The sequence below is a fragment of the Hypanus sabinus genome, chromosome 22 (genome assembly GCF_030144855.1).
Source record: "Hypanus sabinus isolate sHypSab1 chromosome 22, sHypSab1.hap1, whole genome shotgun sequence".
NCBI classification, from domain to species: domain Eukaryota; kingdom Metazoa; phylum Chordata; class Chondrichthyes; order Myliobatiformes; family Dasyatidae; genus Hypanus; species Hypanus sabinus.
The window spans coordinates 47,301,782-47,329,281 of NC_082727.1; the positions used below are offsets into that span (position 1 = coordinate 47,301,782).

At 38.1% G+C, this 27,500-nt stretch overlaps 1 protein-coding gene across 4 annotated transcripts in view; it reads left to right on the plus strand.

Annotated features, from left to right (window-relative positions):
* The window catches only part of ebf3a (EBF transcription factor 3a), a 124,962-nt gene that overhangs the window by 76,572 nt on the left and 20,890 nt on the right, over positions 1-27,500 (plus strand). For 2 of the 4 annotated variants that reach the window (XM_059947668.1, XM_059947670.1), the window contains exons 7-10: positions 7,694-7,775; positions 11,410-11,554; positions 19,630-19,760; positions 20,236-20,362. In XM_059947668.1, the coding sequence (XP_059803651.1) occupies positions 7,694-7,775; positions 11,410-11,554; positions 19,630-19,760; positions 20,236-20,362 (485 nt within the window). The remainder of the gene's footprint in view (positions 1-7,693; positions 7,776-11,409; positions 11,555-19,629; positions 19,761-20,235; positions 20,363-27,500) is intronic. The other 2 variants (XM_059947669.1, XM_059947671.1) reach the window with 1 other exon arrangement.

Here is a 27,500-nt window from a genome sequence, read left to right on the forward strand (position 1 = left end):
GCATTTTATTTTAAAATGTATATTATTTCCTTATAATATAGAAATAGGTGAGTCAGCCTATCAAGTTTAGCTCAGCTTGCAGAGCAATGCCACCCCTACTAATCTTCCTTGCAGTCTCTTCAATAAACCCTGCTCCATACTCTATCACTCAATTTACAGTGGCCAGTAAACAGTAACCCACACGTCTTTCAGATATGATGAAAACTGGTGCACCTGGAGGAAATTCACATAGTTGTAGGAAGAACTTGCAAACTCCACTTAGAGAGCACTGGAGGTCCGAATTAAACCTAGGTCATTGGATCTATAAGGCAGCAACTCCACTAGATGTGCCACTGTACTACATCTTAATATATTTTTTATAGTTTAAGTATTTTATTTTTTAAATGTAACTGAATGTCAAAAATACTTAGTTTTTAATTAGTTTGATCAGTGACTAAGCCAGGGGGTTCAGCTTAGCCAGCTGTCAAAGTTTTCTGTTCTTCCTCAGATAGAGGTTGGCTGATGCACATGGCCCTCCCCTATACCTACAAGGATTCGGCTAGTCAGGGATCATGTTGGCATAAGGAAATTCACTGAGGGTAGGTCCAGAATCAGTAATGAGTGTATGGCTTGCCACTGAGGAAATTATGGGCATTGTTATCAAATTTGGTAGGATTATTAAACTTAACTGTAGTTTGAAATTCGGATGACAAAATATTAAGCATGGAGAGTTAGAGTGATAGAACACTACAGCATAGAAAAAGGCCCTTTGGCCATTTAGTCCATGCCTTAATCTGCCTAGTCCCATGCAGACTGCCCGTACCCATCCCATCCAAGTACCTATCCAAATGACTCTTAAATATTGAAATCAACCCTGCATCCATCACTTGAGCTGGCAGCTCGTTCCACACTCACACCACCCTCTGAGTGAAGAACTATCCCCTCATGTTCCCCTTAAACATTTCACCTTTCACCCTTAACCCATGACCTCTAGCTGAAATGTAGTTGGAAAAAATATTGTATCATGTAATTAAGTGTGGTTCACTTTCAGATTAGTAGATGTATGTGATAGGATATATTCAAATGTACCATTGGACAAATTTGTATTATTTTGAAAGCACTTTTGTGAATTTTGACTTGGCATATATCTGTTTTGTTATGTTATCCAGTTGAATATTATTCCAGTCTAATCTTTATTAGTTTTGCTCCCTTTGGTCTTTCCCCATTATTTCCATACTTTTGTCATTTGTGGCCTTGCAGTTCCTATCCCTGTGTCATCTTCTTTCAGATGGGTAACAATCCATTCTACTGAACAAGTTTGTTGCTTCATGTTCCATGCTTGGACTTGGACGTGAGTTTGGCTAAAATTTTGTTGTATTGAGAGACTGCTATAATCTCAGTGCTGTTTTCTTTCGGATGAGATACTGAGCTGAAGCCCAGTTTGGTGATTCAGGTGGATGTTTAAGTTTTAAAAAGCACCAGGAATTCCAATATCTTGCTTCTTCTTCAATCAACTTCATCAAATCTCTCAAAGCATAAAAAAACTATTTCCCTTGATAGATGCTGTCCGTACTCCCGAGTTCCTCCAGCTACTGTGTGTTTCTGTAGATGCTGAAAATCCGAAGTAAAAACCAACAATGCAGATCAGTCATGACTGGAACTGTAACCTTTGTTTTTCTATCCAGAGATGCTGATTGACCAAGTGAGTCTTTTCAGCATTGTGTGTTAATGTCATCATTCTTATTGGTGGAAATTTTGGGACCTCACTATGTGACATTTCTTGGTCATATGGTGCTTTGTTGTATTCCAAATACCTGTGCTGAGATATTATATAAATTGAAGTGTATCTAATCACCCTCTGGCATTGGCCAGCAAATCCGATGGAAATCATTGCCTCTATCAGAGCACTTGCAACTTCAGTTTTTGCTCAACTAGCTTCAGAGTGGGACAATTAACCAGAGCCCAGCTCACCTCAGAAATTATGCAATTTTATGCAGTAGCAGAACTAAGATCCGGTCATTCTACTGTGAATGCCTGCAAGAAAATGAATCTCAGGGCAGTATATGGTGACATGTAAGTACTTTGATAATAAATTTACTTTGAACTTTGATGCTCAAATGTCAAATGGATCTGGAACACATATGGCTTGTCTGTTTAGGAAATCTGTAACTCACCCTCATAGCGTTCAGAGTCTTCACAACTATTAAATAATAGGTAAAGATCTTATCCACTGATAAAGGATTAAAATTGCACTTCTAGTTGATCCGATATTATCCCACAGTTCTTGTTTTCCAGTCTGTTTTCTAGAAATGCATTACTTGTCGTCTGATGAGTAACCTCCCGATAATTCAGTATTTGCTTGTTTGAATCTTGTACCTTCATATTGTTATAGTAGAATACTGCGTTTCACATTTACCTTTCATATGCGTAGATGTTAATTGCGTCTTTATGGGGTTGAAAAAGCCGAGGGTTCTTTGGTGTTTCCTTTAAATTCTGATGTCAATGATCAGTCTTCCCCGCTCTGCCTGTAGGATTTGAATGTACCCTTTGTGAAATGGGACTTGACTAGAGCATTATACAGTTTAATCAGTAGTTTCTTTGACTTGGACTTTCCTATGCCATACATGTTCAGTGTTATATTTACTTAGCTAATTGCTGCTGCACACTGATTTGACACTTTGAGCACCAAGTCTGCAATTATCTTTAAGTAATTTTTAACTTTATCCTTAGTCACCTTGACAAAGTTAATGGATAAAACTTGACCACTCCTAATTTGGTACAATCTACAAATTTGTCCAGTTTCCATAAAGTTTCTGAAAGATTACTTTAACTTTGGGACACTGTGAGTCTCAACACCAATTGTTGGGCCCTCCATTCAAAACCTCTCAGCATCCTGAAATTACTGCCCAATGGTTAAACATGCACTGCTTACCACTGTCAGTAAATTTTATATCTGTTCTCATTGTCTTTACCTTATGTAACCGACTACCATACGCAATATTGTAAGAAGGATCACATAAAGTATATGTAGAGCCTTCTGAATTCTGTTTGAACTATTGTGTCCTCAAAAGGTATCAAGACAGTCAGACAGGGATTTTCCTTCCCAAATCTGTATTGCTTTTAATTTTATATTCTACTTGGAAGGCTATTCCAGGTGTAAATTATTTTGTGTGCAGTACATCCAGTTTAATCTTCCCTTTTCTTTCTCAGTTCTGAAGAAGGGTCTCATCCAGAAACATCAACTGTTTATTCTTTTCCATAGATGCTATCTGACCTGCTGAGTTCCTCCAGCATTTTGTGTCTGTTGCTTTGGATTTCCAGCATCTACAGACTTTCTCATGTTTGTGATCTAGTTTAAATTCACCTTTCTGCATTTTGCAAATTCCACAATGAACTCAAGACAAGGGCACACAATCTGGAAAGACTTTCTAGTGGTGTATTAACAGAGGAGTCATGGCTTCAAATAAATTGGTAAATAAACTCTTCACTTGGCTGCCAGTTGGAATTATGGTATTAGCTGAGCAGATCTTTTGGTATCCTGGCAAACCACCTCTCTTCACCATCAAAACTCTTCATGTAGTCTGTCATTCGTTATCTGCTTTGGGGATCTATTGTGGAGCACTTGGTTACTTCATTTATCTATATAACTACAGTGACTGCATTTCAAAAAAAACCAGCTGGTTGTGAATTGATTTTTGTTTGCCAAGTTGTTTCTTCTTTGAAGGATAGGAATCTAGGTAGGCATGGTAGCATAGTGATTAGCATTACACTTTACAGTGCCAGCATTCAGTGATTTGGGTTCAATTTCCACCACTGTCTGTAAGCAGTTTGTACTTTCTCCCTGTGATCATATGGGATGCTTTGGTTTCCAAAGACCCTACAGGTTAGGGTAATGCTTTTTAAAAAAATTTATTGAGATACAGCTTGGAATAGACCCTTCGAGCTACACCGCCCAGCAACCCCCCCCCCCTCGCTTAATCCTACGCTAATCATAGGACAATTTACAATGACCAATTAACCTACCAACTAGGACGACTTTAGATGGTGGGAGGAAACCCATGCAGTCATGGGGGGAACATACAGACTTCTTACAGGCATCGGTGGGAATTGAACCCTGGGTTACTGGTACTGTATTCACCACACTGCCATGCTATGTTGGCAAAGAAGCATGGTGACACTTGCAAATTGCCTCAGACCATGTGGGTCATTGATGCAAACAATGCGTTTCACTCCATGTTTTGATTTTCCAATGTACCTGTGGCAAATGAATCTTTAATTTGTATGCAGGTTCTTGCTGAAAATGTTTGCACTTGCCTCTTCAGTAGCATTTGCTATTGTATGCATGTATAAAATCTCTTCACTGATACTCCATTTTATCCTCATAATTATCTGATGAACGGGTATATCGTGTATTTCTTGCTTGCATTGTCTCCTTGAATATCTCCCTTTACCACCTACTGAGAAAGTAAACTCTCGACTACCAATACTATCAGGTCGCTGATTTTATGGCATCTTTACACAGCTGTTGCTAAATTCCAATTACCAGAAATGTCAGCTATTGGAACTAATTCTTTATCTACTAGGTGTTCATATGATCAGGACCCCAGAATGTCTTTTTTCACTCTCTGCTCTTGCCTAATATGGGCACCGACAGAAAAAAAATCTAAATACTGAAAACTTTTGACTTTTTTTCCCTCAATTACTAGTGCTATGAAGCACAAATAGTTTATACATCAAGCCAGCTGCATTTCTAAAGAGCTAATCTATTTCTCCTTTGACCAGAGGGAAAGAAATCATTATTACATGATTAGTGGCTTTAGATAGGCAAAAAGCAGCACTAGCAAGGAAGGCAGTGAGGATGAGTTGTATTAATTACCTAACACTTGCTGGCAAGATAATTTTATCAGCGATTTGGCCACTGGAAAGTTGCAGCTTTTGATAAAAGCTGATAAGTCCTTAGTTACATCAAAACATTGGGGAGAGGGGCAGTGTCAAATGAAATGCATCTCATCAGCTTTTCAGTGACAAACCAAATTCATTCTTCATGTAATTGATAACGGACTCAGCCAATTATTTCACACATTACAATACACAGAGGTCCCTTTTACAGGTTTTGTGCTGCTGTAATTAGCTATGCTAATATCTCCTTTATTGGCCCTAATATTGCTCAACACCTTTTGCCATCCTGAAACCCACCAGAGCCTCATGGCCTGTCAGGATAGCTGATTATTGAGAAGGATAGCTTTAATCAAACATAATTGCAGTTAATTTTTCTCTCCTGCTCTCGTTTGCCAGCATCTAATGCCATAGACTCGTTGATAATCCATTAAGTTACAATTAAACAGGCTGCTTTGTTTCTGATAGTCAGAACAACACCACAAAGTTCTGCAGCCATTTAAGAGTGCTGTTTAGTAATAATTGCTTCCACACTCACAAAGGAGCAATTTACACAATACCCATGTAGAATTTAAACAGCACATAATGTAATGGATATTACACTTGAGTCTAACACTACAATTAAAATGATTTTCATCAGATAAGGAAAGAGCTCTTGCTAATCAACTTCATAAAAGTAAAAATAAATGAACCAATTCATAGTTCAAACATGCATCAATTGAAGTGGCTGTGAAAATGACACGGAAAGACCAAACCTTTAGCTATTTGAATTAATGTTATTTATATCATTAGCATGGTTCATACACAAGGCATAAGCCAGTTAGTGCATCAAGGAATTATGGGATAGTATTTGTGTAAACAGTGGGCTGCAAAGGTATATGAGCTAATCTTTGCATCTCTTGATATGTAGCAGATGCATTCAGCACTTATTAACCTTCAATAAGAAGTCTACTTGGTACATATTTGAATTTCACATTTGATTGCCATTTCTAACCTCAATTTAAAATATTTCCCATATTTGACGTTAATAGTGAACATTATAAATTTGATATTAATCAATATTATGTTAATCTTGAGTGAATTGAACTCAGAAAATGGAAACTCCCAACTGGTACATTGGAAGCAACGATTGAATTTATTGAAAGTTAGAATGGAGATTGCCAAATAGATTATATTAGCCAATAAACAAAATAGAGAAAGTAAGAGACTGCACGTTACCCCTATCCACGGTCCCATATTGGTGGGCGTCTTTGTTTTGCAGGGGTAGCAGATCAGCTTGAACTGGAGTCTACTGTCAAGCCAGGGAGAAGTAGAAGTAAATAAAGCCTATATTTCAAGCTTGATTTACTCTAAACCCTACTGTGAAAGATTATGACTCTTTAGGGAAATAAACACAGGGTCAGAGAATTAGTGTACATAATGGTCATTTTGATAATGGGCTAACCGATGGAACCTTAAACATACTGTACACAATTAGGCATAATGCACTAATGACAACACGGGATTTTTATCACCTCTCTGTAATCAGCAAATCTGTGTTTGGCAGTAATAAAGAGTTTATTGGTGCTGAAGTCAAAAGATTTTCTGTCACACAAAAAGAATTTTTTTCCCGTTGCTTTCATCGCAAACACAGACATCCTTTACATGCCAGTGGCTTGAAATACAAATTCCTGCAGCCTGTCAGATATCACCTATGAATTTCCTGTTCCAAGGGTAAGAGAGCAAGTGACTAGTCATACCTTTTGACTTCCTGATGTCTTGCACAGCCAATACCCCTAAGAGACCAGCACCTTATGCCCAAGCTGTCTTACTACATTCATGCCTGACAGTTTAAGATCAAAAAAGTTACAGGCATGCTAGGCGCTGACTCAACATAGGTTACAATTCAGAGGACAATTTATTACTTCCACAAGTTAATTGTGTCATTATTAAAGCAGGTCAAAACAGAGGAATATCTGGACGGAGTTTGCACAGGATTCCCTAAATATGAAATAATTAGTGTGTTTTGGTACAGCTAGTTTGTATGTTAGGCTTGAAGTAAGCACCAACTGCAGAAAGGCAATGACATGGCATAATAGTTGTCAATGTATCTGTACAGAGACCTGATTCATGTATTTATAAGCGAATTAACTGTGCACTGTGTTATACAATATCATTTAAACACCTTGAGAGTGAACGATGCACTCTCTGATCAAATTTCAGGGGTGAACAATATTTATCAAAGATGCTTCGAGAGGCTAATGAAATATTTTAAATTGTAGAAAAGATCCAGTTATGTTGTTATATGTAAAAATATGGCAGTTAAAGGGGAGGAACATTTGCTGATGAACTGTCTTCATCCAGTCCCTCACAGATGACATTTGTTCAGAAGATTAGCCAGGTTGTAATGTGCAGCATAATTGCCCTGTGTGTACGTCCCTGAAGTGAAACCTAATTGCTTGACAGGCCCATAACTTTGCTGTATGCTCTCACCTTGTTAGGTCCTATTCTGATGTAGTTAAAATGAAACATGGCCACAGGTGTGTATAATTTACCTGGGTATTGACTTTGCCTGGTTTAATTGCAGGGTACTTGTTAGTAAAAATTGGTGGGTGGAATATCAAGTGACTTATGTTGATGGCAGATGTGCATGGAAGGGAAACTGTGAGCGATATATTAATGAATAATAAAAGGTATATTACAAAGGCAGCAAATTATGTGAGCCACGCATACTAATGCAAGCTTTCCGTTCTTTAAGATGATCTTATTTATTCATCCATTGGTTAAAGCAGCCATTCTTCTCATGTATTTTTAATATGTGTTCTGTATTTAATTTTAGATTCTTCTTAAAGTTTTTCCTCAAGTGCAATCAGAACTGCTTGAAGAATGCAGGAAATCCGAGAGACATGCGCAGATTCCAGGTAAATAAAATCAAAATAAGTATACTTTTAGTGGCCTCTTATCTTATTTCTTTGGGGCTTTTTTTTCAGCTGGGGGTGGTGGTTGGGGACAGAAATATCTGTTGCTTAGTGTTAAATAGTTAGTTTACATACTTTTTACACACATTTATTTATTTATTTTCTCCCCTCTTTAGACCGCCCCATGCCATGCACTATTTCCTGACTGAAAGGTTGGACAAGTGACCTGCTCGCAGGGCTCTGGCAATGACTGTGTGTAATCAGCTATAAGAAGGTACAGGAGAGTGGCCCGGGTTAACACACCTGCCGATTTTCCTTACCTCCATTTAGTACCTTCCAAACAGCCCAGCAGAGACCAGTAACTCTGTGTGGAGAATCACAGACACAAACCCACATCCTGTAACTCTGCATCAGAGTATGTTCCTGCATGACATACAATGCTGTTCCTTTTGGACACCTCCTCATATAAAAAAAAATATTTGAAACAATTTGTTAGTTCTAAATTAGTAACAATTATTTACTAAACCCTTCAAGTGTTTAATAATCAAGCTGGTTCAATTTAAAATGCACATGATTCTTCCTGAAAAGTTTTCAATAATAAAAACAATGTATTAAATTCAGTTCAAATTACTTGTTCTTGTTTAAACAAATTCTAAATTCATTTGTCCAACTAATAATGCCCTTAATACAGATTCCTACTTAATAAATAGACATAACCTTAATCTTTAAGGTAAATTTATAACATTGAGTTCTTGGACAGTGTAGAAGAAAACAGGGAATCGCAATGCAACAGATTATTCACTTAAAGTCAGGAGAGCCAAAACAATGTAAGAACATTTTTTTTTGCAATCAGAATTTGGATTTCTGCCCAGATATTAAGTCTTGCCTTTATATAAACTCAAATGATCTCATTTTGCCAAATTTCATTTTGTGAGTGGGTATGTAGCTCATTGCCTTTCAGTTAGTCAAGATTTCCCAATGAATATTACTGCAGCAGATCTTTTTTTCTCCCCCTTACATAAACCTTACTTATTCATTTAACTATTTAGTTTTTTAGGGGGGAGGGGGTCTCTTTGTTGTTTTCTCTCAGAGCTATGGAATAGTTACAAAATAAGAGAACAGCTGCTTTGTACCTAACGCAAATTTCTACATTTCTTACAGGAAAAAGCAATTATTTAGAGAAAATGATGTTTGAATAAGCACATTATCATTTTTAACCACATTTCTGTTTTCATTTATCTTAATTGAGGACCAGTGTAATATATCCTAAAAAGCACTGTGGTTAACAGACCTAATGTGAAAATGAAAATTGTTTCCAGAGTAGAAAGGTTTAACTGCATTTTCAGTAGTCTACTAAATATGCCGGAGTCTACCGTATTTTCTTAATAACTAGTAGTAATCTGTGAATTGTGTTATCTGATTATAATTTTGAGAAACATGTCTGTGGTTAATGAAAAATTGAAGGCACCCACCTTGAAGAATAACCAACTATATTAGCTGAGAAGATTGGGCAGAAGGATTTTATTACAGGGGGGAAAATTCTCACTGCAAAAATATAGTAGCCTTTCCATTTTTCATGCATCTCAGATATGTGGCATTGGTGATATTGATCCATTGATGTGGTGCAGAAGGTCAAACCTAGAATGAGTGGAAATGTCCTCTTTGTCTCACTGATAACTAAAAGAAGCATCAGTCACCAGTGATCTTGTGGTCGACAGTGGAGGCACTAGTCACTAGAAGGACTTTCTTGGGTCTCTTCAGCTAATCTCCCTGCTTCTCAAAAGGTTTAACTGGATTTAATGCAGTGTCAAATCCCAGGCAACTCATTTTACTGATCTCACTGCCTCCACACTTTTCTTCAGGTGCACTGCAGGAGTGCGAAGGAAAGTTTTATTCCTTGCCTTATGCTCAACACTTTTCCTCAGTAAACAATCAACATAATGTGACATATCAGTAAGAGGTTGGGGTTCATTCTCTGGTATGACGTTCATACCTTGCATTCCAATCTTTTCACTGCTGTACGAGATCAATCGCTGTCTGAAACCAAATCTTTCTACATCACAACACAATGTAGAAGGGGGAAAAAATGATGCATTTCATTATGCTATTCGTGCTTTTAGTGACTACATATTCAGACAATGAATTTCATTTTGGGATAATGTTATTACTAAACATTTGTCTTATTATTTGAAGAGACACCAAACACTATTCAGTGTGGCCATATTGGCACATTGATGAGGTCAGGAGAAGTGTTATTTTATGTCCGAAGTAAATCCATGAATTATAAAGTATTTTTTTAAAAACCTTCCAAGAATCACAACTATATAAAAAACGTGCTTGTGCACATTGATTTACATAACTCCTGTCAGCAACAGCTCCATCCCATAATGCAATCATTATTTACTCTGCTAAGTTATTTACTCTGCCAGTGCTTATTCCATGCCAACCCCAGGTTCAGAAGTTTGACCCTGATACAATGTCCACGCTTTATTGCTTGAGAGCGCTGATTCAAAAATTTGGAGTTCATCTCATTTAGGTGGTTAGAACTGGATGTTCTTACCAGCACATCGCATGGCAATTCCACATTTACGGGCACGTTTTGACATGTAGTTTTAAAATGATATGTTATGGTAATTATAAAAATCTTTGTATTTCAGAGTTTATGATATCAATTATATACAAGTAAAACAGTTTGTAGAGGAGAAAAGAATCTTTCCACAAGGCTATTTATTGCAAATTTTAAGTCAATTCCAAAATAAATTTCACAAAAGTAGATTCCAACATTTAAAAGAGGGTTATGCATTTTGTGTGCTCTCCCTTCTATTACTGCTAAGAAGCAGCTGGAAGCCAGCGAAGTCTCTATCCATCATCTAGCCAATGGCCAGTCCCTGAACCTGGGTGCAGAATGAAACTCTTTCACTCAAAAGAGGAAATTCCATTGACATACCAAGACCAATCACCATCAAAATGAACTTGAGGGAGGCTTATTTTACACTGATTGAAAACACTTTCACTATTCATATTCAACCCTTTCTTTTCAGATGCAAAAAGTTCATTATTAGTGATTAAATACAAGTGGAAAATTGACCTAGGATAATTTACCAAGAGAAAGCAGGAAAGCCTACTGATTTATTAAAGAGTTTGTGGTAATTTCAGAATCCCTGCCTCCTTTCATGTGAACTCATTCTCAAGTGAGGTAATTCTAATTAGATAAACTAGTTAATCAATATATCAATAGATCAATGAAAACAGCAACTATTTAAATGAGTAGCTTGAGGGGTGTTTTAGGGCCTGATAATGGTGAGTAGAATATTCCCATGAATTGCTTTCATTTGTTAACGTAATAGGCAGATTAAATTGTAATTAGTGTGGCAGGTTTTTAAGAGACACAATTATAAGAGAAAGCTTTTACAGAGCCTGCATGAATGACAGGTATTTATAGCGACTACATAAACTGTTCTTGAAAGGAGCATCTTTATTCTGGCACCACTCCACACTCTGAGCAAAGACAGTTTAATTTAACTGTAAAATAAGGCCCTTGTATTTCTTTTCAGCTCATTAAGGTGTCAGCACTTTTGCAGTCTTTTTTTTGCACAATACTGTAACTTTTCCTAACTGCTGCGTTCTTTATTTCCAGGTTGTTATATCGACAACAGTTAATGTTGATGGCCATGTGCTGGCTGTCTCAGACAACATGTTTGTACACAACAATTCTAAGCATGGAAGGCGAGCTCGTCGCCTTGACCCTTCAGAAGGTACGGCCCCTTCTTATCTGGAAAATGGTAGGCACACACATTTTACATTGTCTTATGATTTGCAGAAGCATTTTTTCCCATTAAATTTTACATTCCTATTCTTTCGGTAATACAGCCTTCAAGTTGTGTTTCCTATCAATACATTTTTTCATACCATTAGTCAATGAATATCCCCCAACTAGTTAGTTCAACACTGTCTTTCACTTTATCTTCCAATCTGTTTGCTTTCTCAGCCTTCTCTACTTCATTTTTCTTTTAATTGTCGCATTCTTTTCCAGTGAAACCATATCATCAGTTTTTTTGGAAGAGGTCACTTTATTTTGTTTTGCTATCAGCTTCCGCCTTTGTGTTTGCTCCTCTCTGGGATCTGCCTCACTCTGGTGAGCAACACAGAACTCCTTCACTGGCAGGTTGGATCTGTAACTTAGAGTGATGGTAAAAAAAAAGTACATGATCAAATCTGTAAAGAATTTACTGTTGAGGTCAGTTTCCTGTTGCTGGGCCCTCCTGCAATGGATGAAATCTCTGTGTTTTGCATATGAGAAAGAGAAAAAAATACGGTGCAAAACATTTTCTTCTCTTCCAACAGATTATATTTGACTGACATATTGTGTAATTTTGTTATGAAGTGTAAGAGAAACACAGAAAAACTTCAGGGCACAATGAATTTGAATCCAAAGAGTTTCTGAAATCTGCAAGGCTGAACTATATCTGAATCTCTGCGTGGTCCAGTCACAGTACATTTGCTGGGAACTGCAGTGTTACAGGAAGTTCATGATAGATTGGGGAAAAATGTACTTATCCAACTAACTTGATAAATGTTGTGGGCTTTTTGGGGGGGGGGAGGAGAAAAAATGTATTTAAAAAGAGCAGACAAATATCGAAAAACTTCCAAGCATAATAAAAAGATGAGTAATGTTTTCTGGAATGTCACCAAATGTTTCATTTCATGTGAGGCTGACGTTCAGTGTTCAAAAATTAATAAATAAATTCTCGCAACCACAACACCAAAATAAATATAAAGGCTTAGTGATGTTCAGTTTCACTCGGTCTTGTGATATCTCAAAGTCTGATGTGCAAAATCAAGGGTTTCCCAGAGAAATCAATTTGCCCACCTCAGTCTAAGCCATACAGACTACAAGACAATAGACAATAGACCAGAAGTAGACCATTCGGCCCTTTGAGCCTGCACCGCCATTCTGAGATCATGGCTGATCATCTACTATCAATGAGTCTGAGGTAGAATGAGCTGACCTCAACCAGGAGAGGGATGAGGACACTACTGCAGGTCAGCACATCTTTGGGGTTGAGAAAGTTTTAAAAATTAGTGGTTTTGCTGTGGTATTGTCCTTTCAAGTGATCTTTGCTCTGAGTGCATCTTTTCAGGCATGTGTAATTCTTAAGTGGCCAAATAAACTGCTAATGTACCCTGCTTGAGCCTAGAGAATTCAAAGTAAATTTATTATCAAAGTACGGATATGTCACTGCATACAACCCTGAGATTCATTTTCTTGTGGGCATTCAAGAAACACAATAGAATCAATGAAAGACTGTACCCAACGGGACGGATAAACAACCAATGTGTAAAAGGCAACAGATAAATAAATAATATAAATAAATACATAATTGAGAACATGAGATTAAGAGTCCTTGAAAGTAACTGCATAGGTTGTAGGAACATTTCAGTGATGAGGTGAGTGAAGTTATCCCTTTTGGTTCAAGAGCCTGATGGTTGAGGGATAATAACTGTTCCTGAACCTGGTGGTGTGGGTCCTGAGGTTCCTGTGTTTCCTATCTGATGGAGGCAGTGAGAAGAGAGCATGATGTGGGTGTTAAGGTTCTCTTTGAGGGATGCTGCTTTCCTGTGACAACACTCCAAATAGATATGTTCAGTAGTGGGGAGTGTGATGGACTGGGCCATATCCACTACTTTCTGGAGGATTTTCTGTTCAAGGGCATTGGTGATTCCGTACCAGCCTGTGATGCAGCTAGCCAATATGTCCTCCATCATACATCTATAAAAGTTTCTCAAAGTTTTAGATGACATACTGAATCTTTGCAAATTTCTAAGAAAGTAGAGGCAGTGCCTTCCTTTCTTCATAGTGGCACTTGTGTGCTGGATCCAGGACAGTTCTCCTGAAATGATAACACCGAGGAATTTAAAGCTGCTAACCCTCTCCACTTCTGATCCCTTGATGAGGCCTCGTTCATGGACCTTTGATTTTTTCCTTCTGGAATCAATAACCATCTCCTTGGTCTTGCTGACATTGAGTAAGAGGTTAGCCAGACTTTCAATCTCCTTCCCACATGCTGATTCGTCATCACCTTTGATTCGGTCAGCAGCAGCGATGTCATCAGTAAACTTAAATATGGCATTGGAGCTGTGCTTAGCCTTACAGTCGTACGTATCAAGTGAATAGAGCAGGGGGCTAAGCACATGGCTTTGTGGTGCACCCAAGTTGATGGTGATTGTGGAGGAGATGTTGCAAATCTGCACTGGCTAGGGTCTGCAGGTGAAGAAATTGTGGATCCAGTTGCATAAGGAGGTATTGAAGCTTATTGACTAGTTTTGAGGGGATGATAGTATTGAATGCCGAACTGTAATCAATGAAGAGCATCCTGATGTATGCATTGCATTGTCCAGATATTCCAGGGTTGAGTGAAGAGCCAAATTGGAGTGGATCCAATTCTCTTCTCAGACGGGAGTACATATGTTTCATCACCAACCTCTCAAAGCACTTCCTCACAGAGGATGTAAGTGCTCCTGGATGATAGTCATTGAGGCAGGTTGTCATGTTCTTCTTGGGCACTGGTACAATTGAAGCCTGCTTGAAGCAGTTGGGTACCTCAGATTGTTAAAGCGAGAGGTTAAAGATATCAGTGAGCACTCCAGCCAGTTGATCAGCACGGGGCTTTAGTTATTGGCCAGGTACTCCAACTGGGCCTGATGCTTTCCATGGGAGGAATGGTGTCAGAGAGCTTCCAGCCTAGCTATAACTTATGCCAGTGCTTAAGAAGATCACAGTTTGGAGTCCAAAGGCAAAGGGAAGAAAGTTTGTTTTAAAAAAAAATTAGGAACAGATAACTTACTGATGCATTAAAGTGAATTCATCCAGACTTTTTCTATCATGGTTTAAAGAACAGGCCTAAAGTAAATTCCTGCATCTATTATCAGTATTTTTTCAAAGCTTACTTTGAAACACAAATACATTAAATTATTTGCCTCAAAATTCATCTGCTGGTCGTACCAACCCTGCTGCATCAGTTTGTATCTAAAATTCTGCTGGGGCAGGATACAATACGTTGTCTTCACTGTGTAGTGTGTTTAACTAGAGATGAATTTCTAGGCAATTATATCTTATGACGTATTGTTTATCTGCTCTGTATCCACTGAAGTAGGTGCGTGTTTTGCCTAGCAACTGAATACTAATGAGACACTCAACTTAAAAAAAACTGAATTCTATACACATTCTTTTCCAGAGACTGAACCGGTTTCTTTTATATAGGTTTAAATAACTATGCAACTGCCCTGATCCTAGGTCATCTGATGAAATCACAACAGTAACTCTGCAAGTAAAGTAAAACCTTAACTATTGTAGAAAGTAAAATCTCCGTAACCGGATCTTGAAAAAATAATATAGGGAATCACTATCTTTTCCTAAGATAATGGTGTAGTGTGAATTTTAAAACATTTCATGATTCTTACTTACTGATTCTAGTCACACATTTCTTTATACAAATTTAAGTGGCCAATAATAAGCATAGATCTTGGAATTATAATTTAAATCTATCCAGTTAACTTCTAGGCCAATAAACTGCCAAATGAGGGAATCACTAAATTTCACCTCATACCAATCCCTGGGTGGTTTGCTAAACAAAAATTGAATGAATGACCCAATTTAAAGTAGGATATTCAGTTATAAAATGTAATTCCATACCTACACATGGCTGAATATTTTCTGCTTGAAGAAGGCTGTATGCTTTGAATTAGCAACACTTTTTTTTCAAAATCAGGAAGTGCTCTGTGAAAACTGCAGATACGTGCGTCTGAGTCCAGCTTCTCTTCGCTAACACCTCATTATCCAATCATCTAATATTCACCAGCAGTATATACACACTCACAGCCCGTTTCCAAGAGAACTAATTCCCCCTGCTGCTGGTGTTGTTGCCGCAGCTATGCAAGGCTGCCATTGACTTCTTCCGAGCTTGCATCTACAGTTGTTGAGTGGGGTGTGGTGGTGGCAGTGGTGAAGGGAGTGGGCGGCCAAACAATGAACGTACCTTCAAGCATTGTGGAGAATCAAATTTTAATCTTCTTTTGTCGCCGATTTTTGTAAATGACTCTACCTCAACTCAGTATTCAGCTTTTCAATTCCCAACCACCCCCCACCACCCTCACCCCCGCAGCAACCCCCCCTTCGCCCACAACCAATATGAGGCCTGCAGCACTCTAGTGATTTGCATGCCAAGTGCCTGTAATGCTGTTAGGTTTATGCAATAAAGACAACTCAATGCAGGCTGCAGGGTTTTACTGAGTTAAAGGAACAGATGGCCTTAGGAGAGGTAAAAGGTATAATCCTATCAGCTGGAGTATCAACCAGCCATCTGGACATCCCAAGCACAATTACAAGACATTTTAGTACGCAGAACAAAGAAATCTTCGCAAGGCAAGATTAGGCTTGTTTGAATGCTTTATTATTGTAAATTCAAAGAAAGGTGACAAATGCTGTTATAATTCTCCAGAGAAATAATTTATGGTAAGAAAAGTTGCGTAGGCGAAGGTTTCATTGGCAGATCCATAGGAAATTAGAAAGTATTAAACACCAAAAGTAATTTACATTTTTTTTCAAAAGTCACCGTCGTTGCATTTTAGGTTGTTTGTTAGTTTTAATATCAAACCTTGCTGCTCCATTGACAGGAATTAGCTGAGGCACTTCCGTAGCTGCGGAAGTAAATTTTGATATGACTATTTTGAAAACTCTCTGAAGAGAGCACAGATAAATTTAAGTAGATTTGGATGGCAATTTACTTGTAGAAAATTCTGACTTTTAAAAATTCAATGACTTAGTTCGTACAAGTCACTAGCACCCCTGCTCCTTCATGTGGCTTTGCACAATCACATGGAATGGCTGTTGCCACACCTGGTCTTGGCACAGGTGTGTACCGCTGTGCTGTGGAAATGAGGTGGTAATGGTGCAAGCACCTCCATTGGGTTTTACGTTCAGCTGGGGTGTTGAAAGTAATTGGAAAGCTGTAGATTTTGTAGGTAGAAGTACACAAAGCAAAATTTTGTTCCATTTTTTTTATTGTGCAGTGTGTTAAGGTAATTTTTGAGCGGAAAGCGATTTGTTTTTAAATAATTTGGAAGTCATCTGTATCATGGAGCTGCCAAATAGAAAATCTCCTCCACGATTCCTCAAACTGGGATAATCCAGAGACCACTTTAGCTGTGTTGAGTGACGATGGTCACGTTAATTTAAGCTTATTCTAAACCTAGCAACAACTAACAATTTGGGAATGGGTCTTTCCCCCACACATTCTACTCCCGGTAAGTTCATGGTTCAGGACAACTAGAAAAATAGAAGACTGTAAATGTGAAAATGGAGGGAAAACCTTTAGAAACTTTCTTATTAAAGTAATGCTCTGATAGAGAAAAGATGGAAAGAATATCCTGTGTGAAATTGGGTGTTTTCTGAAGAACATCTTAATTCCAGCTATAAAAAATAAGTTGTTTCTTTGACTTAGGGGGAATACATCTACCTAGTGGTCACATTATAGTAACATTTAAAGCATTTAAATAATATGTTATGTAGTAAGTACTGAAAACTCTGAAAATAGGAAGCCAATATGCATTGATAGTAAGTGTATAATTAAATGTAACAGTTATAATGAAAAGCTCATTTGCACATAACCAGAGATATGCATTAAGCCATGTCTGTTTTGGCTCGTGCTGAGAAGCAGCTTTTAACCTATCATGCACTGTAAAACGTGAAGTATAGTTTCAATGAATGCCTCAACTTTATCCAATGAACAGAAGGAAGGAAAAGCACAGATTTGCTGTTCTTCTGCTGCTGTCTTCATCTGCTCTTTCCAATTTCTATCATCTGCTTGAGTGCATTGTGCATGTATATCATTAGATCTCTAACACTGTCTGTGTAATTCATTTTGCCATGGTTCCTATTGAACACATGTTCCTTCTCTGTATGTGCATTGAAATGTATGCAAATACAGGCAGAAGGAAAATGGCTCAAGGCACAGGCGGAGCTAGACCCATGTTCTCTGCTGAGAAGCATTGCAAATTCCTCGGTGATGTGCGAGCTTGTCAGGCCACAGCTGCCAGACAGCAGCCTCTTGTGCACGCAGCAAATCCTATATTCTTTTCTTCTCTCACCTCCAAAGTAAATTTGTTTACTGTAATTTTTTGTGTGAATTATTTGCCATAATTGGCTGTGCTGATGAAGGTCACTCCCTTTGAGGAGACTTGTCAGTCTTTAGAGAGCTGATCCTTTTCAAACGATCTCTGTGCAATTAAGAAAAGCAAATGTCACTTGGAAGCCTTAGAAATGAAAATTTGTATGAACTTATTAGCATGAAGTCAACAGCAATAGTTAAGGGCAGGCTCTCAGTGTGTGCTCAGATCCTCTGTTGCAGAGGGAGATGCACGTGGAATCAGCAAATATAACCTCCACTAGTCCAACATAAAAGCAAATAAAGAAAGGTGGCATGTCTTAAGTATACTACACAACAATAGCTACTAGCTATTAACAATGGCTGCTTGAACTGATTAGCAGCAACCAAGTGGACAACTCATAAAACAAAATTTGATTTAAAATACAAATTGTTGTAATGAGTATCCACAGAGTACCATAACATTTCATTAATTATATTTTATATTTGTTAATAAATCAAAATAGCCTCTGAGCTATTAAATAATGTGAGAGGAGAACATAATAATGTTTGGTGTAGCCATGGTGGAGGATACCAAGCAGTTGACAACTGAATTTTAATGCTAAAATTTAGTAATCACGTCAGAAATAACAGACCCACTGTGCTTTTTTTTTATTGGAAATGATCACGACTTAACCAACTGTGAAAGCAGTTGCTTTAAAAATGTTTCAATGGTATTTAGGTTAATTTGAGGACAATCCACATGTGACACTTACAAGCCAACCCCTACAGGTAAAAATTGCAGCAGCAAGATTTGCTTGTCATAGGGAAAGTGTACATCTCAGTGTTTACTCCTTTGCATGAAAGTCAGCATACAAAAGACCATCAAAGCCGATGAAAAAGGTCTGTCAACACCATGTAAAGAAGGCCTGATCAAAGTAAAGAACAAAGCGATTCACTCGGAGGCAGTGCAGCCTTCAGCCTGAGCATTGCTGCAGTTCAGTGGTTGCTGTGAGCCGGGATTGACTGGTGCTAGCTGCTGCCTCCTGTGCTAAGTCTGCACCACTTGTAATAACTCATGCAAATGTGAGGACTCTAGAGACAAAGAGAGGTCAAGTAAATGGCTCAGGGATTCATGTCGACAAACAATATTAGATGTAAAATGTGTACCTTTGACAGAAGTATTAATATAGCACTTTTGATTTTTGGTGATGAAAAGTGAAAAGTAGTAATTACAGAATGACAGGGGAAAATGAAGTTTTGAACCAAAGGCAAAGTTCGCGGATGAAAAACCCAACCCAATTAGCTGCTTATGAGGAATCGAAATTCCGAGCGTTTGCTCTTCCATCTCCCTCAACAACCTTTTGATTGACTCTGCTTAGATCTGTAAAGCAAAGCAGATAAATTGACATGCCACATGCATGCAATGCTTAATCATTTGTAATAGCCATATTTGCCCTGACATATAATTTGCTACATCAAGCTATTTTTCTTGTGTGCAAGCAAACTGCTGCTTGGCCTTTGCAGTGTAAAACAGTTAATGGTTTGCTTTTGCTACATGGGCATGCTGAGATATGACTGTGCTTTTTTTTTGCTAAACTGCGGAGAGCAATCATTCACTTTGTGACTTTGCTTTGTAAGATTTGTCATTGCGGATGGGATCTTGCGACCACGGCGATAGTTTTCAAGCTTTTCTTTTCCCTTTGTGCACGCAGCTACTCCGTGTATAAAAGCTATCAGTCCCAGTGAGGGTTGGACCACCGGCGGAGCCACAGTCATCATCATCGGAGATAACTTCTTTGATGGTTTGCAAGTTGTATTCGGCACTATGCTGGTCTGGAGTGAGGTAAGCTTCCCTGATTTGGATAACAAAATGTTGTAATGTACTCTAGCGAGCTACTATAAAACTTTCTCAGCAAATTTCCAAGATGTATTTATATCAAGCAATTTATCTGACAAATTGTGTTAAATGCAGCTGATGTCAACTTACGCCATCTAGTGGATAATGTTGTTGTACCAGATCATTCAACACAATTGAATAATTAGCACTAGAAAATTACTAGGAGAGAACTTAGGGAGACATATGGAGACAATTTTCATGTGAATGATGCCTCATGGCTTTTCCTGCAAGCTAAAACCAAGGATCATTTACAAGAGATGTTGTCAAGCTACAGATCTCTGAACTGCATGTGAGAGAGGAGGGCAAATTTTCAGATGTGCGCCCAATTTGGATTAATTTTCATAATTACATTCAACTGGCAAACATCATTTCTATCTCTGTCATCTTAGCCTTAAGTCTGTTTACTGTATGATTCTTCTAGCTGATAACTCCCCACGCCATCAGAGTTCAAACCCCACCTCGACACATTCCTGGAGTGGTAGAAGTCACCCTGTCTTACAAATCAAAACAGTTCTGCAAAGGTGCTCCTGGGCGATTTGTCTACACTGGTGAGTTGGAATTTTAAAAAAAAGGGCTTGGAAGTCCTGCAAAGATTTAATGAGTGAGCAATGATGTAAAATTTTAAAGGTAGAAAGAAGGAAATAGAAACTTATACACCAGCAGGGAGAAAGGGGAGGTGAGGTCGTAGCCTGTCTGACCTGGAAGCTTCTGTCTGATTTGAAGTGCTCCTAAATTGATGGGGACAATGAGATAATCATTGAAAATTGCTTTCACCATTGAAAGCTGAGCCAAGTCCCACTGTATTTCACAATATGAAAATTATGTGAATTTAAGCAGAGGAGGGAGTGATTCTCCAGGGCAGCTGTTTTCTATCAGTGTCCCACCAAGCTTGCAGTCTGACTAGCCACTCTAGCATTTAACCTTCTCAGCATGAGGAGGGACATAGGGCAACAAGGCTGCAGGATAATAAAGCGAGAGCATGCAGCTTTAGAAAGTATAACTTAAAGACATTAGCAGCTTATCTACAGCCCTATTAAAGTGCCAAATCTCAGGGAATAGCTTGTGGAGGACACCATTAGTCACACATACTAAGAGGATTGTGCCGATTCTCATCAGGGACAGAACAAACATATCCTACTATATCTGTGCGGCTTTTTCTCCCCCTGCTCCTTGCAGTCATTATAAAGATACAATTACCATGGGAGACAGTAGCAGTTCAGTTGATTAGCACGGTGAATTAAAAGAATGAGTCACAAATGACATGTCCGGTTCTTCTGCACAAGTCCTTCTTATTCCCTGTACACCTCACCCCTCTTGTAGGAAGGTCAAAAATGAGAGAGAACTAACAATTTCAAGCAACTAGTACTTAGTGCCAGAATTAACAATCACACTTTGTGTAATTGCCATTTAATAGAAGATTACCATATAGACTGTAAAATACAATATAAATTGCCTTATGTTTAAAATTAAATTAACTATACGTTTTATTACATTCAGCAGTAAATTGGTCAAACTAACAAAAGGAGTTGATTTTTTAAAAAAATTCATACGTCTGTGTAGTGACTGTTTATTTATTCACAAATAATTTCTTAACCATTGGACACCTCTTTTCATGCAGATTGTGCCATGTTGTTTCTGATTGATTCCAGCTTTTTTCGTCAACATGAACATGACACTCTCCTGGGAATAAATCAGAAGCAGTGGAGTAATCTGACACCACAGAACATAAGCAAACTTTTGTACAAAGTCATATTTTCCCCCAAATCATGGTAGATTTTTATTAAAAGAAGGTACCAGTACTGCAACTTGAAAAGGGTTGTGCTGTATACCTGTCTTTATTTTTAATTAAATGAATTGGAGCTCTGGCCACAATTAATTTATTACTACAAATTATAATTGTCACACTCGTAATTGAAACAAGGTTTCGGTTAAATCTTTCTTGTAAAATTACATTTTAAGCTGAGAACACTTTAACAGTAAAGCGTTCTGCTCTGTAAGAAAGCAAGCTTTTTCTCTTAAATGTTGTCTTTTGAACAAAAGGAACTCGAGCAAATTAATGTTTGTTTTGCTTGAAGCATAGATCTGCTGCATGTCATGAATAAAGTTCTGTTAGATGTTAGCACTGACCTCTTCTACCCACAAGTTTTGTTGACCCACCCTCATTTTAGAAACTTCTTTTGCTCAATTATAGAAATTATCGCAAATTACTAGGAGTCAACGTGTCGTTTGCAGCAGACTGAAGCCAGTAACTAAACACAGATACTGGCAGCCAATCGTAAACATGTTCTGAGCAGATACAGAAAAGCTTGAATGCTGAATACATTGGAACCAGTCCCAAGCCTTTTAATAATTCGCTAGTCTCCTGCATAAATGATCATTTCAGCACAAAGGCTTACATTCAATTTCAGGTTTATAAAATCATTACTCTCCAGTGATCTTTCACACTTCGTTTTCTCTGATGGAGCATTTTTGCAAAGAATTGGGTTGAACTCAACTTAAGAGGGACTTGGCACATTCACAAAATCCCACTTCTGGTCACTAAATTGCCCGGCTACAATTTGGACAATTTTTTTTTTCAGATCACCATTTACCCTCATTTTCTTGGCAAGCTTCCTGAATCCCCCAGTTCTAAAGGCACCGCACTAAGTATATTTTCTGTGCAGCATATATGAAGTGCTTCCCAAGTGTTTATTCAAATGCCGTTCAGTTCAGCCAAGTCTCAACAACAAATGCAAAGTTAAGTGCATATCTTGCACTTTTCTGAAAGGTGACAAAGAAATTGTAGAGATGAGTAAATATACTATTCGAAGCTAAAACCAGATTTATGATGTTGTTGCAATACGTTCTTTGTGTTGGCAGTGGAATGATAGAACTGTGTGAAAATAACTATATGATAGCGTTAGCAGTTAGTGTAACGCTATTACTGTGCCAATGACCTAGGTTCAATTCCTTCTGTGTTCTGTAAGAAGTTTGTACGTTCTTCCCGTGACCCTGTGGTTTTCTCAGGGTGCTCTGGCTTCCTTCCATATTCCAAAGACATACTGGTTAGTAGGTTAATTGGTCGCAGGGGTTGTAATTGGGTTGTGCAGGTTTGTTGGGCTGGAGATGGCCTGTTACCGTGCAGCATCTCAAAATAAAAATAAAATATATTGTTTTCAGGAGTCCGCCTACACCTTCTCTCACCCTTATTTTTGCTAACAAATCAATTTATGAGTTAACTATTGAATTTTCAAAAGCACAGCAGATTGCATGAAATAGTTACTGTTTCATCAAGAGTTACATATCATACCTTAGAAATCCTGCTTTCAGCTTACTCTCAAAGGTAACATTCATGTAGGGGCATTGTTTCTTTCACCTTCCTTGTCTTGTCACATCTTTTGTCACTGTAAAACAGTTTCTTTCACGTCTGATACCTGTATTGGTTATCCATTGATCAGGCCTGTTCTGGGGGTACCAGCTGTCAGCAAGCCCTGCAAAAAATCAAAGCAGGACAGATATGCTCGTCTTCCTGCCAATACATTTCTCTCTAACAAGTCCCTTAAAGCTGATCAGGCAATTTTAAAAGGCTCTCACAGCTGATACTTTAAAACCTGCTTATTGGTTTTTTGGAAACATATCGTGGTTGTTTTTTAAAAATCTAAAAATATCCCTATTGACAGGCAAGATGGGAAGACAAAACATCCCCAAAAGGGTAATTGTTAATGATGACATTTGAGGACGGAAGGGGTTTTGAGGCCATAATACTGCTTCATATTACTCTGTTACATTTGTTTGAATGGAAAACAGTAAAAAGGGCATACTTTTTGTTTGCTGTTATGCAAGTTGACTATTTGTCCTAATCAGTGACACATATTTACTAGAATTGCATTAAATGAACGATCCTTCACATAGAACTCGCACGTTTAGAGCTGCTTCATTCATCATCTGAAAATTGAGACCTGGTAAACTTTTCCCTTCCTCTGGTGAGATGGTAGACATGCATCAAAATGTTAAAAAATGATTGGTGAGAGGGAACTGTCACCCATTTATCAAGGAAAAGGAACATTATTTGCTAATTTCCAAACCCGGGCGGTGACAGGGTGCTTCGTCTTTAGACCCATGGTGACCAACTTGGCCTTTTTGTTATTAGTACAAGTCAAGCGCTTTTTGGCTGCTGCTAACAAGACACATTTGTCTATCATCACAGGGTGCTTTATTTTTTTCCCAGGCAACTGTGACCAAACCTTGTTCTCTGTGTCATGATTGGCCCTCTTCAACCACGTTGTGGTAATGTTGGGCGGCAGAGGAACTGATAAATCACAAAGTTTTCTCGTCAAGGTGAAGGTATCGACTCAGCTGCACCAAAACTGACAAAATGTAGCGGGGAGAAGACAGCAATTCATCATCAAAAAGGACAAAAGGGTCATTCTGGTTTCACTCAATAAATGCTGATTTTTTTACATTTTGAATTGGTTGATTTGTTTTTGCCTACTTTTGCTTAAACTAAAAAAAAGATCCTAGTAGCTATTTGTTTTTGTAACATAAATGCAATTTTACTGCAAAGGAATTAATCCCATTTCTTAGATCAAAATATCAATCTTTCTATATATAATAAAAGACATAAGGATCTTAATGTAAACTAAAATATAAATTATCTTCATGAGACCACATTTTCAATTAATTGTAAAACCATCTAAGAGTCCTTAAGTTTTATGCTTTCTCTTTATTTAATTCAGCATTTTTAATAAAATATTATACCTAAAGTAAACTAATTAACATGATAAGATTTTTTGTAAGATTAGTTGACTCAATTTTGATAACCGGGAGGAAATAAATGTCTGGAGTATTTCCTTCTCAGTCACGGGGGAGGTGATTGAGAGTTGATAACATTTTTTTGGAAAAGAGCTTAAAATGCTGTTACTTAGAAAGAGAAAAAAATCACTTTAGTGTGATGGCTTCAATTTCCAACTGATGAAAATTTCCATTGTGCAAACTGTCTTAAGAAATTAGAATGAACTGTTGTGTGCTCTTCAAGTGCCTGGCTCCAAGAAGCCATAAACTTATCCAAATGCCAGAATTCTTACATCTGTCCCTTTAACTAAGGACATATTGTACTCTCTAATCCCAGTCCAACTGATACAGCAATTCCTCATAGTATTCTTTAACCCCAGGGCTGGGTTTGGTAGCTGTAGTTTTAGTATAACTATAAAAGCTAAAATCAAAGGCATTCTTCAAGGTATGTAAACAGAATTGTTTGAATGCAATCCAATAGTTGTCAGCAGGGGCATTTTTTATACAGAAGACAATGAGATGTCCCTTCTCTGTGGCTAGTGTCACATATCAGTACTATTATTTACTGTCAGGTACTCTCGAGTGGGAAGACAATCCCTCTGTGATAGGCCCAGTTAGACTGCCTATATGAATGCCTGGGGACAATGTCAGGGTTATAGAAAAGGTAGTTCCCGTCTTCCAATTATAAGCTAACATGGCAGTTTTCCCACTGTCAGTGTGTGCACTTTGAGGAAAATTCCTTGCCATTATCTGATCGAATGTAATTATTAAGTGACCTGTGAATTCAGTGTCTGTAATTGGAACAAGTGGCTGCAATTGAGCATGTACTTTTTCCCTTTGCAATTTATGGCAAATCAGCCAGTACTGCAGAACAACTGCTGGTTAGTGTTTGAAACATCTGGGAATCCTGATGAGCAAAACCATTGCAGGGCTGTTAGAAAGAAAGAGCTCACCAGAATCCTTTCTCCCCCCTTTTTTTTTTGATGTTTTTTAACAAATACCTGAACATGTGGGCTGTAGTAGGGGGAAAGGATATTAGCACTGCTCCAACAGGCAAGGCTGCTTCTAGATGAATGATGCAGTCAACCCACCATGGCTTTGTGCTTCCTATGCATTTCACAATGCTTGGCTCACCCTGCCAAGTTCTGTGATTGAAATTCATTGCCAAATTTATTGAGAAATTAATGAGAAAAGCTGCAAAGTATTGACTTTGAGAGGAAAACACAACTCATCTTGAATGAGGAGAAAAATGCAGCAATAATTTAGCTCCTATTGATTTTGCCCTGTCCATGTATTGATCTTCATTTTACAATATTAATTTGCACCTGCGATCAGCTGCAGAGGGAACCAATTTCATTTCTTCTCTCTGTTAATGTGCAAAGTGTTAGGTGTTTTCAGAAGTAGTCTATACAGTAGATGACTTCAGATGTTTTTTTCCGCTCTCCCCCAGCTTAAGAACTCTATATAAACACAAAACATTATCAGTTTGTTGAAACAAAAAATGTGGCTCAAGCTGATCTCGAATTTATACCTCCCTTCAGCCCCACAGGCAGTGTTTCATCTGTATGAGGAACAATCAGTGCCCAGAAATTCCAGCTCTGTCCTCATCATCATGCCCGCATCGGTTCAAAGTTCATGAAATTTCTATGAGCATTGATCCCCTCCCATTGATTTTTTTTTCGCAGGAGATCTTTGAAATTTTAATTTCCGAGCATCTGAATTTCTCATACATGAAATGGAGTTGCTGGAGACGGTTCGGTTGATGATAAAGTGGGGAACTTAGCACCATTTCGAAGCCCAAAGAAAACTAGGCTTTTGTGGACCTTGTGCAATGTTTTAAGCTTGAATGATTTAAAAAAAAATGCAGCTCTGAAACGGTGGTAAAATATTCAGCGGGGAACTAAATATTGGTTTTGTTTTATAGGCCTAGCTTTAAAAGAACTAACCTTTTTTGAGCATTCCTCTGAAAGCCAAGCACTATGGTAAAACAGCAGGACTTAGACATATCCCTCAGCTGCACAATCATCTGTTCACAGCAGTCTTTATCACCTGGTCAAGTTCACCTAGTTATTCATCAGTAGGACATTTAATAACCTCAAGGTGATATAATTGCTATTGGCATTTTTCCCCTTGGATTCAGGTGGTTAATGTGTAAACCACTTGTCAGCAAATAGCAGTTTGTCACTGAAATCACTACCACCCTCTAGAGGAATATATCTGTATTGAGCAATTTAATTTTACTTTATTTAATTTTTACACATTACAACCTGTTCTTTCATAAAGGTTGAAGCCTAATGTCTAGGCTGGAAGTGAGTGTGCCTCTGCGTCAAGTTTAGTACTTTTAGTGACAGTTGAGTTTTAATTGCAGGGTCTATCGTGTCTGTTAGAAAAGAGCTGCAGATGTTCTTATTATGTAGTTATGCTGCTAATGTGAAAAACTGCCTCATTATAAGGGTCTGTTTGTAGCAAGAAGATGACTGCATTATGACAAATGCGTGATTGGGAAGTTACAGGAAGATGATAATTATTGAAATGAAACTGGAACTCATTTAAAAGCTTAAACTAGCAGCTGGTATGGAGTAAATGAATGTCTTCCTGTTTTTATTATTGCAGTCAGGTTTTCTGTCAGATGGAAAATTTAAGCCAAATCAGACCAGCCCATTTTGTCCTTTTGTAGTGTGACAGCAGAAACAATGGACTGTTGGTGTTAAAAGAAGCTTCCTGCATGTGTTTTTCTTTTGCTGCATGTTTTAATGAAACTATATTTAAACAACCCTGTGAATTTGGGTGCAATTACTTCAGCGGTACTTAACCATGCATCAAGCTGATTGACTGGCTAACATGTCCTACAGGTCTCAGTTGTATTGTACCAGTCAAGATGCTGCCATCACAATTAGGGGGATTGTCACGCTGAGG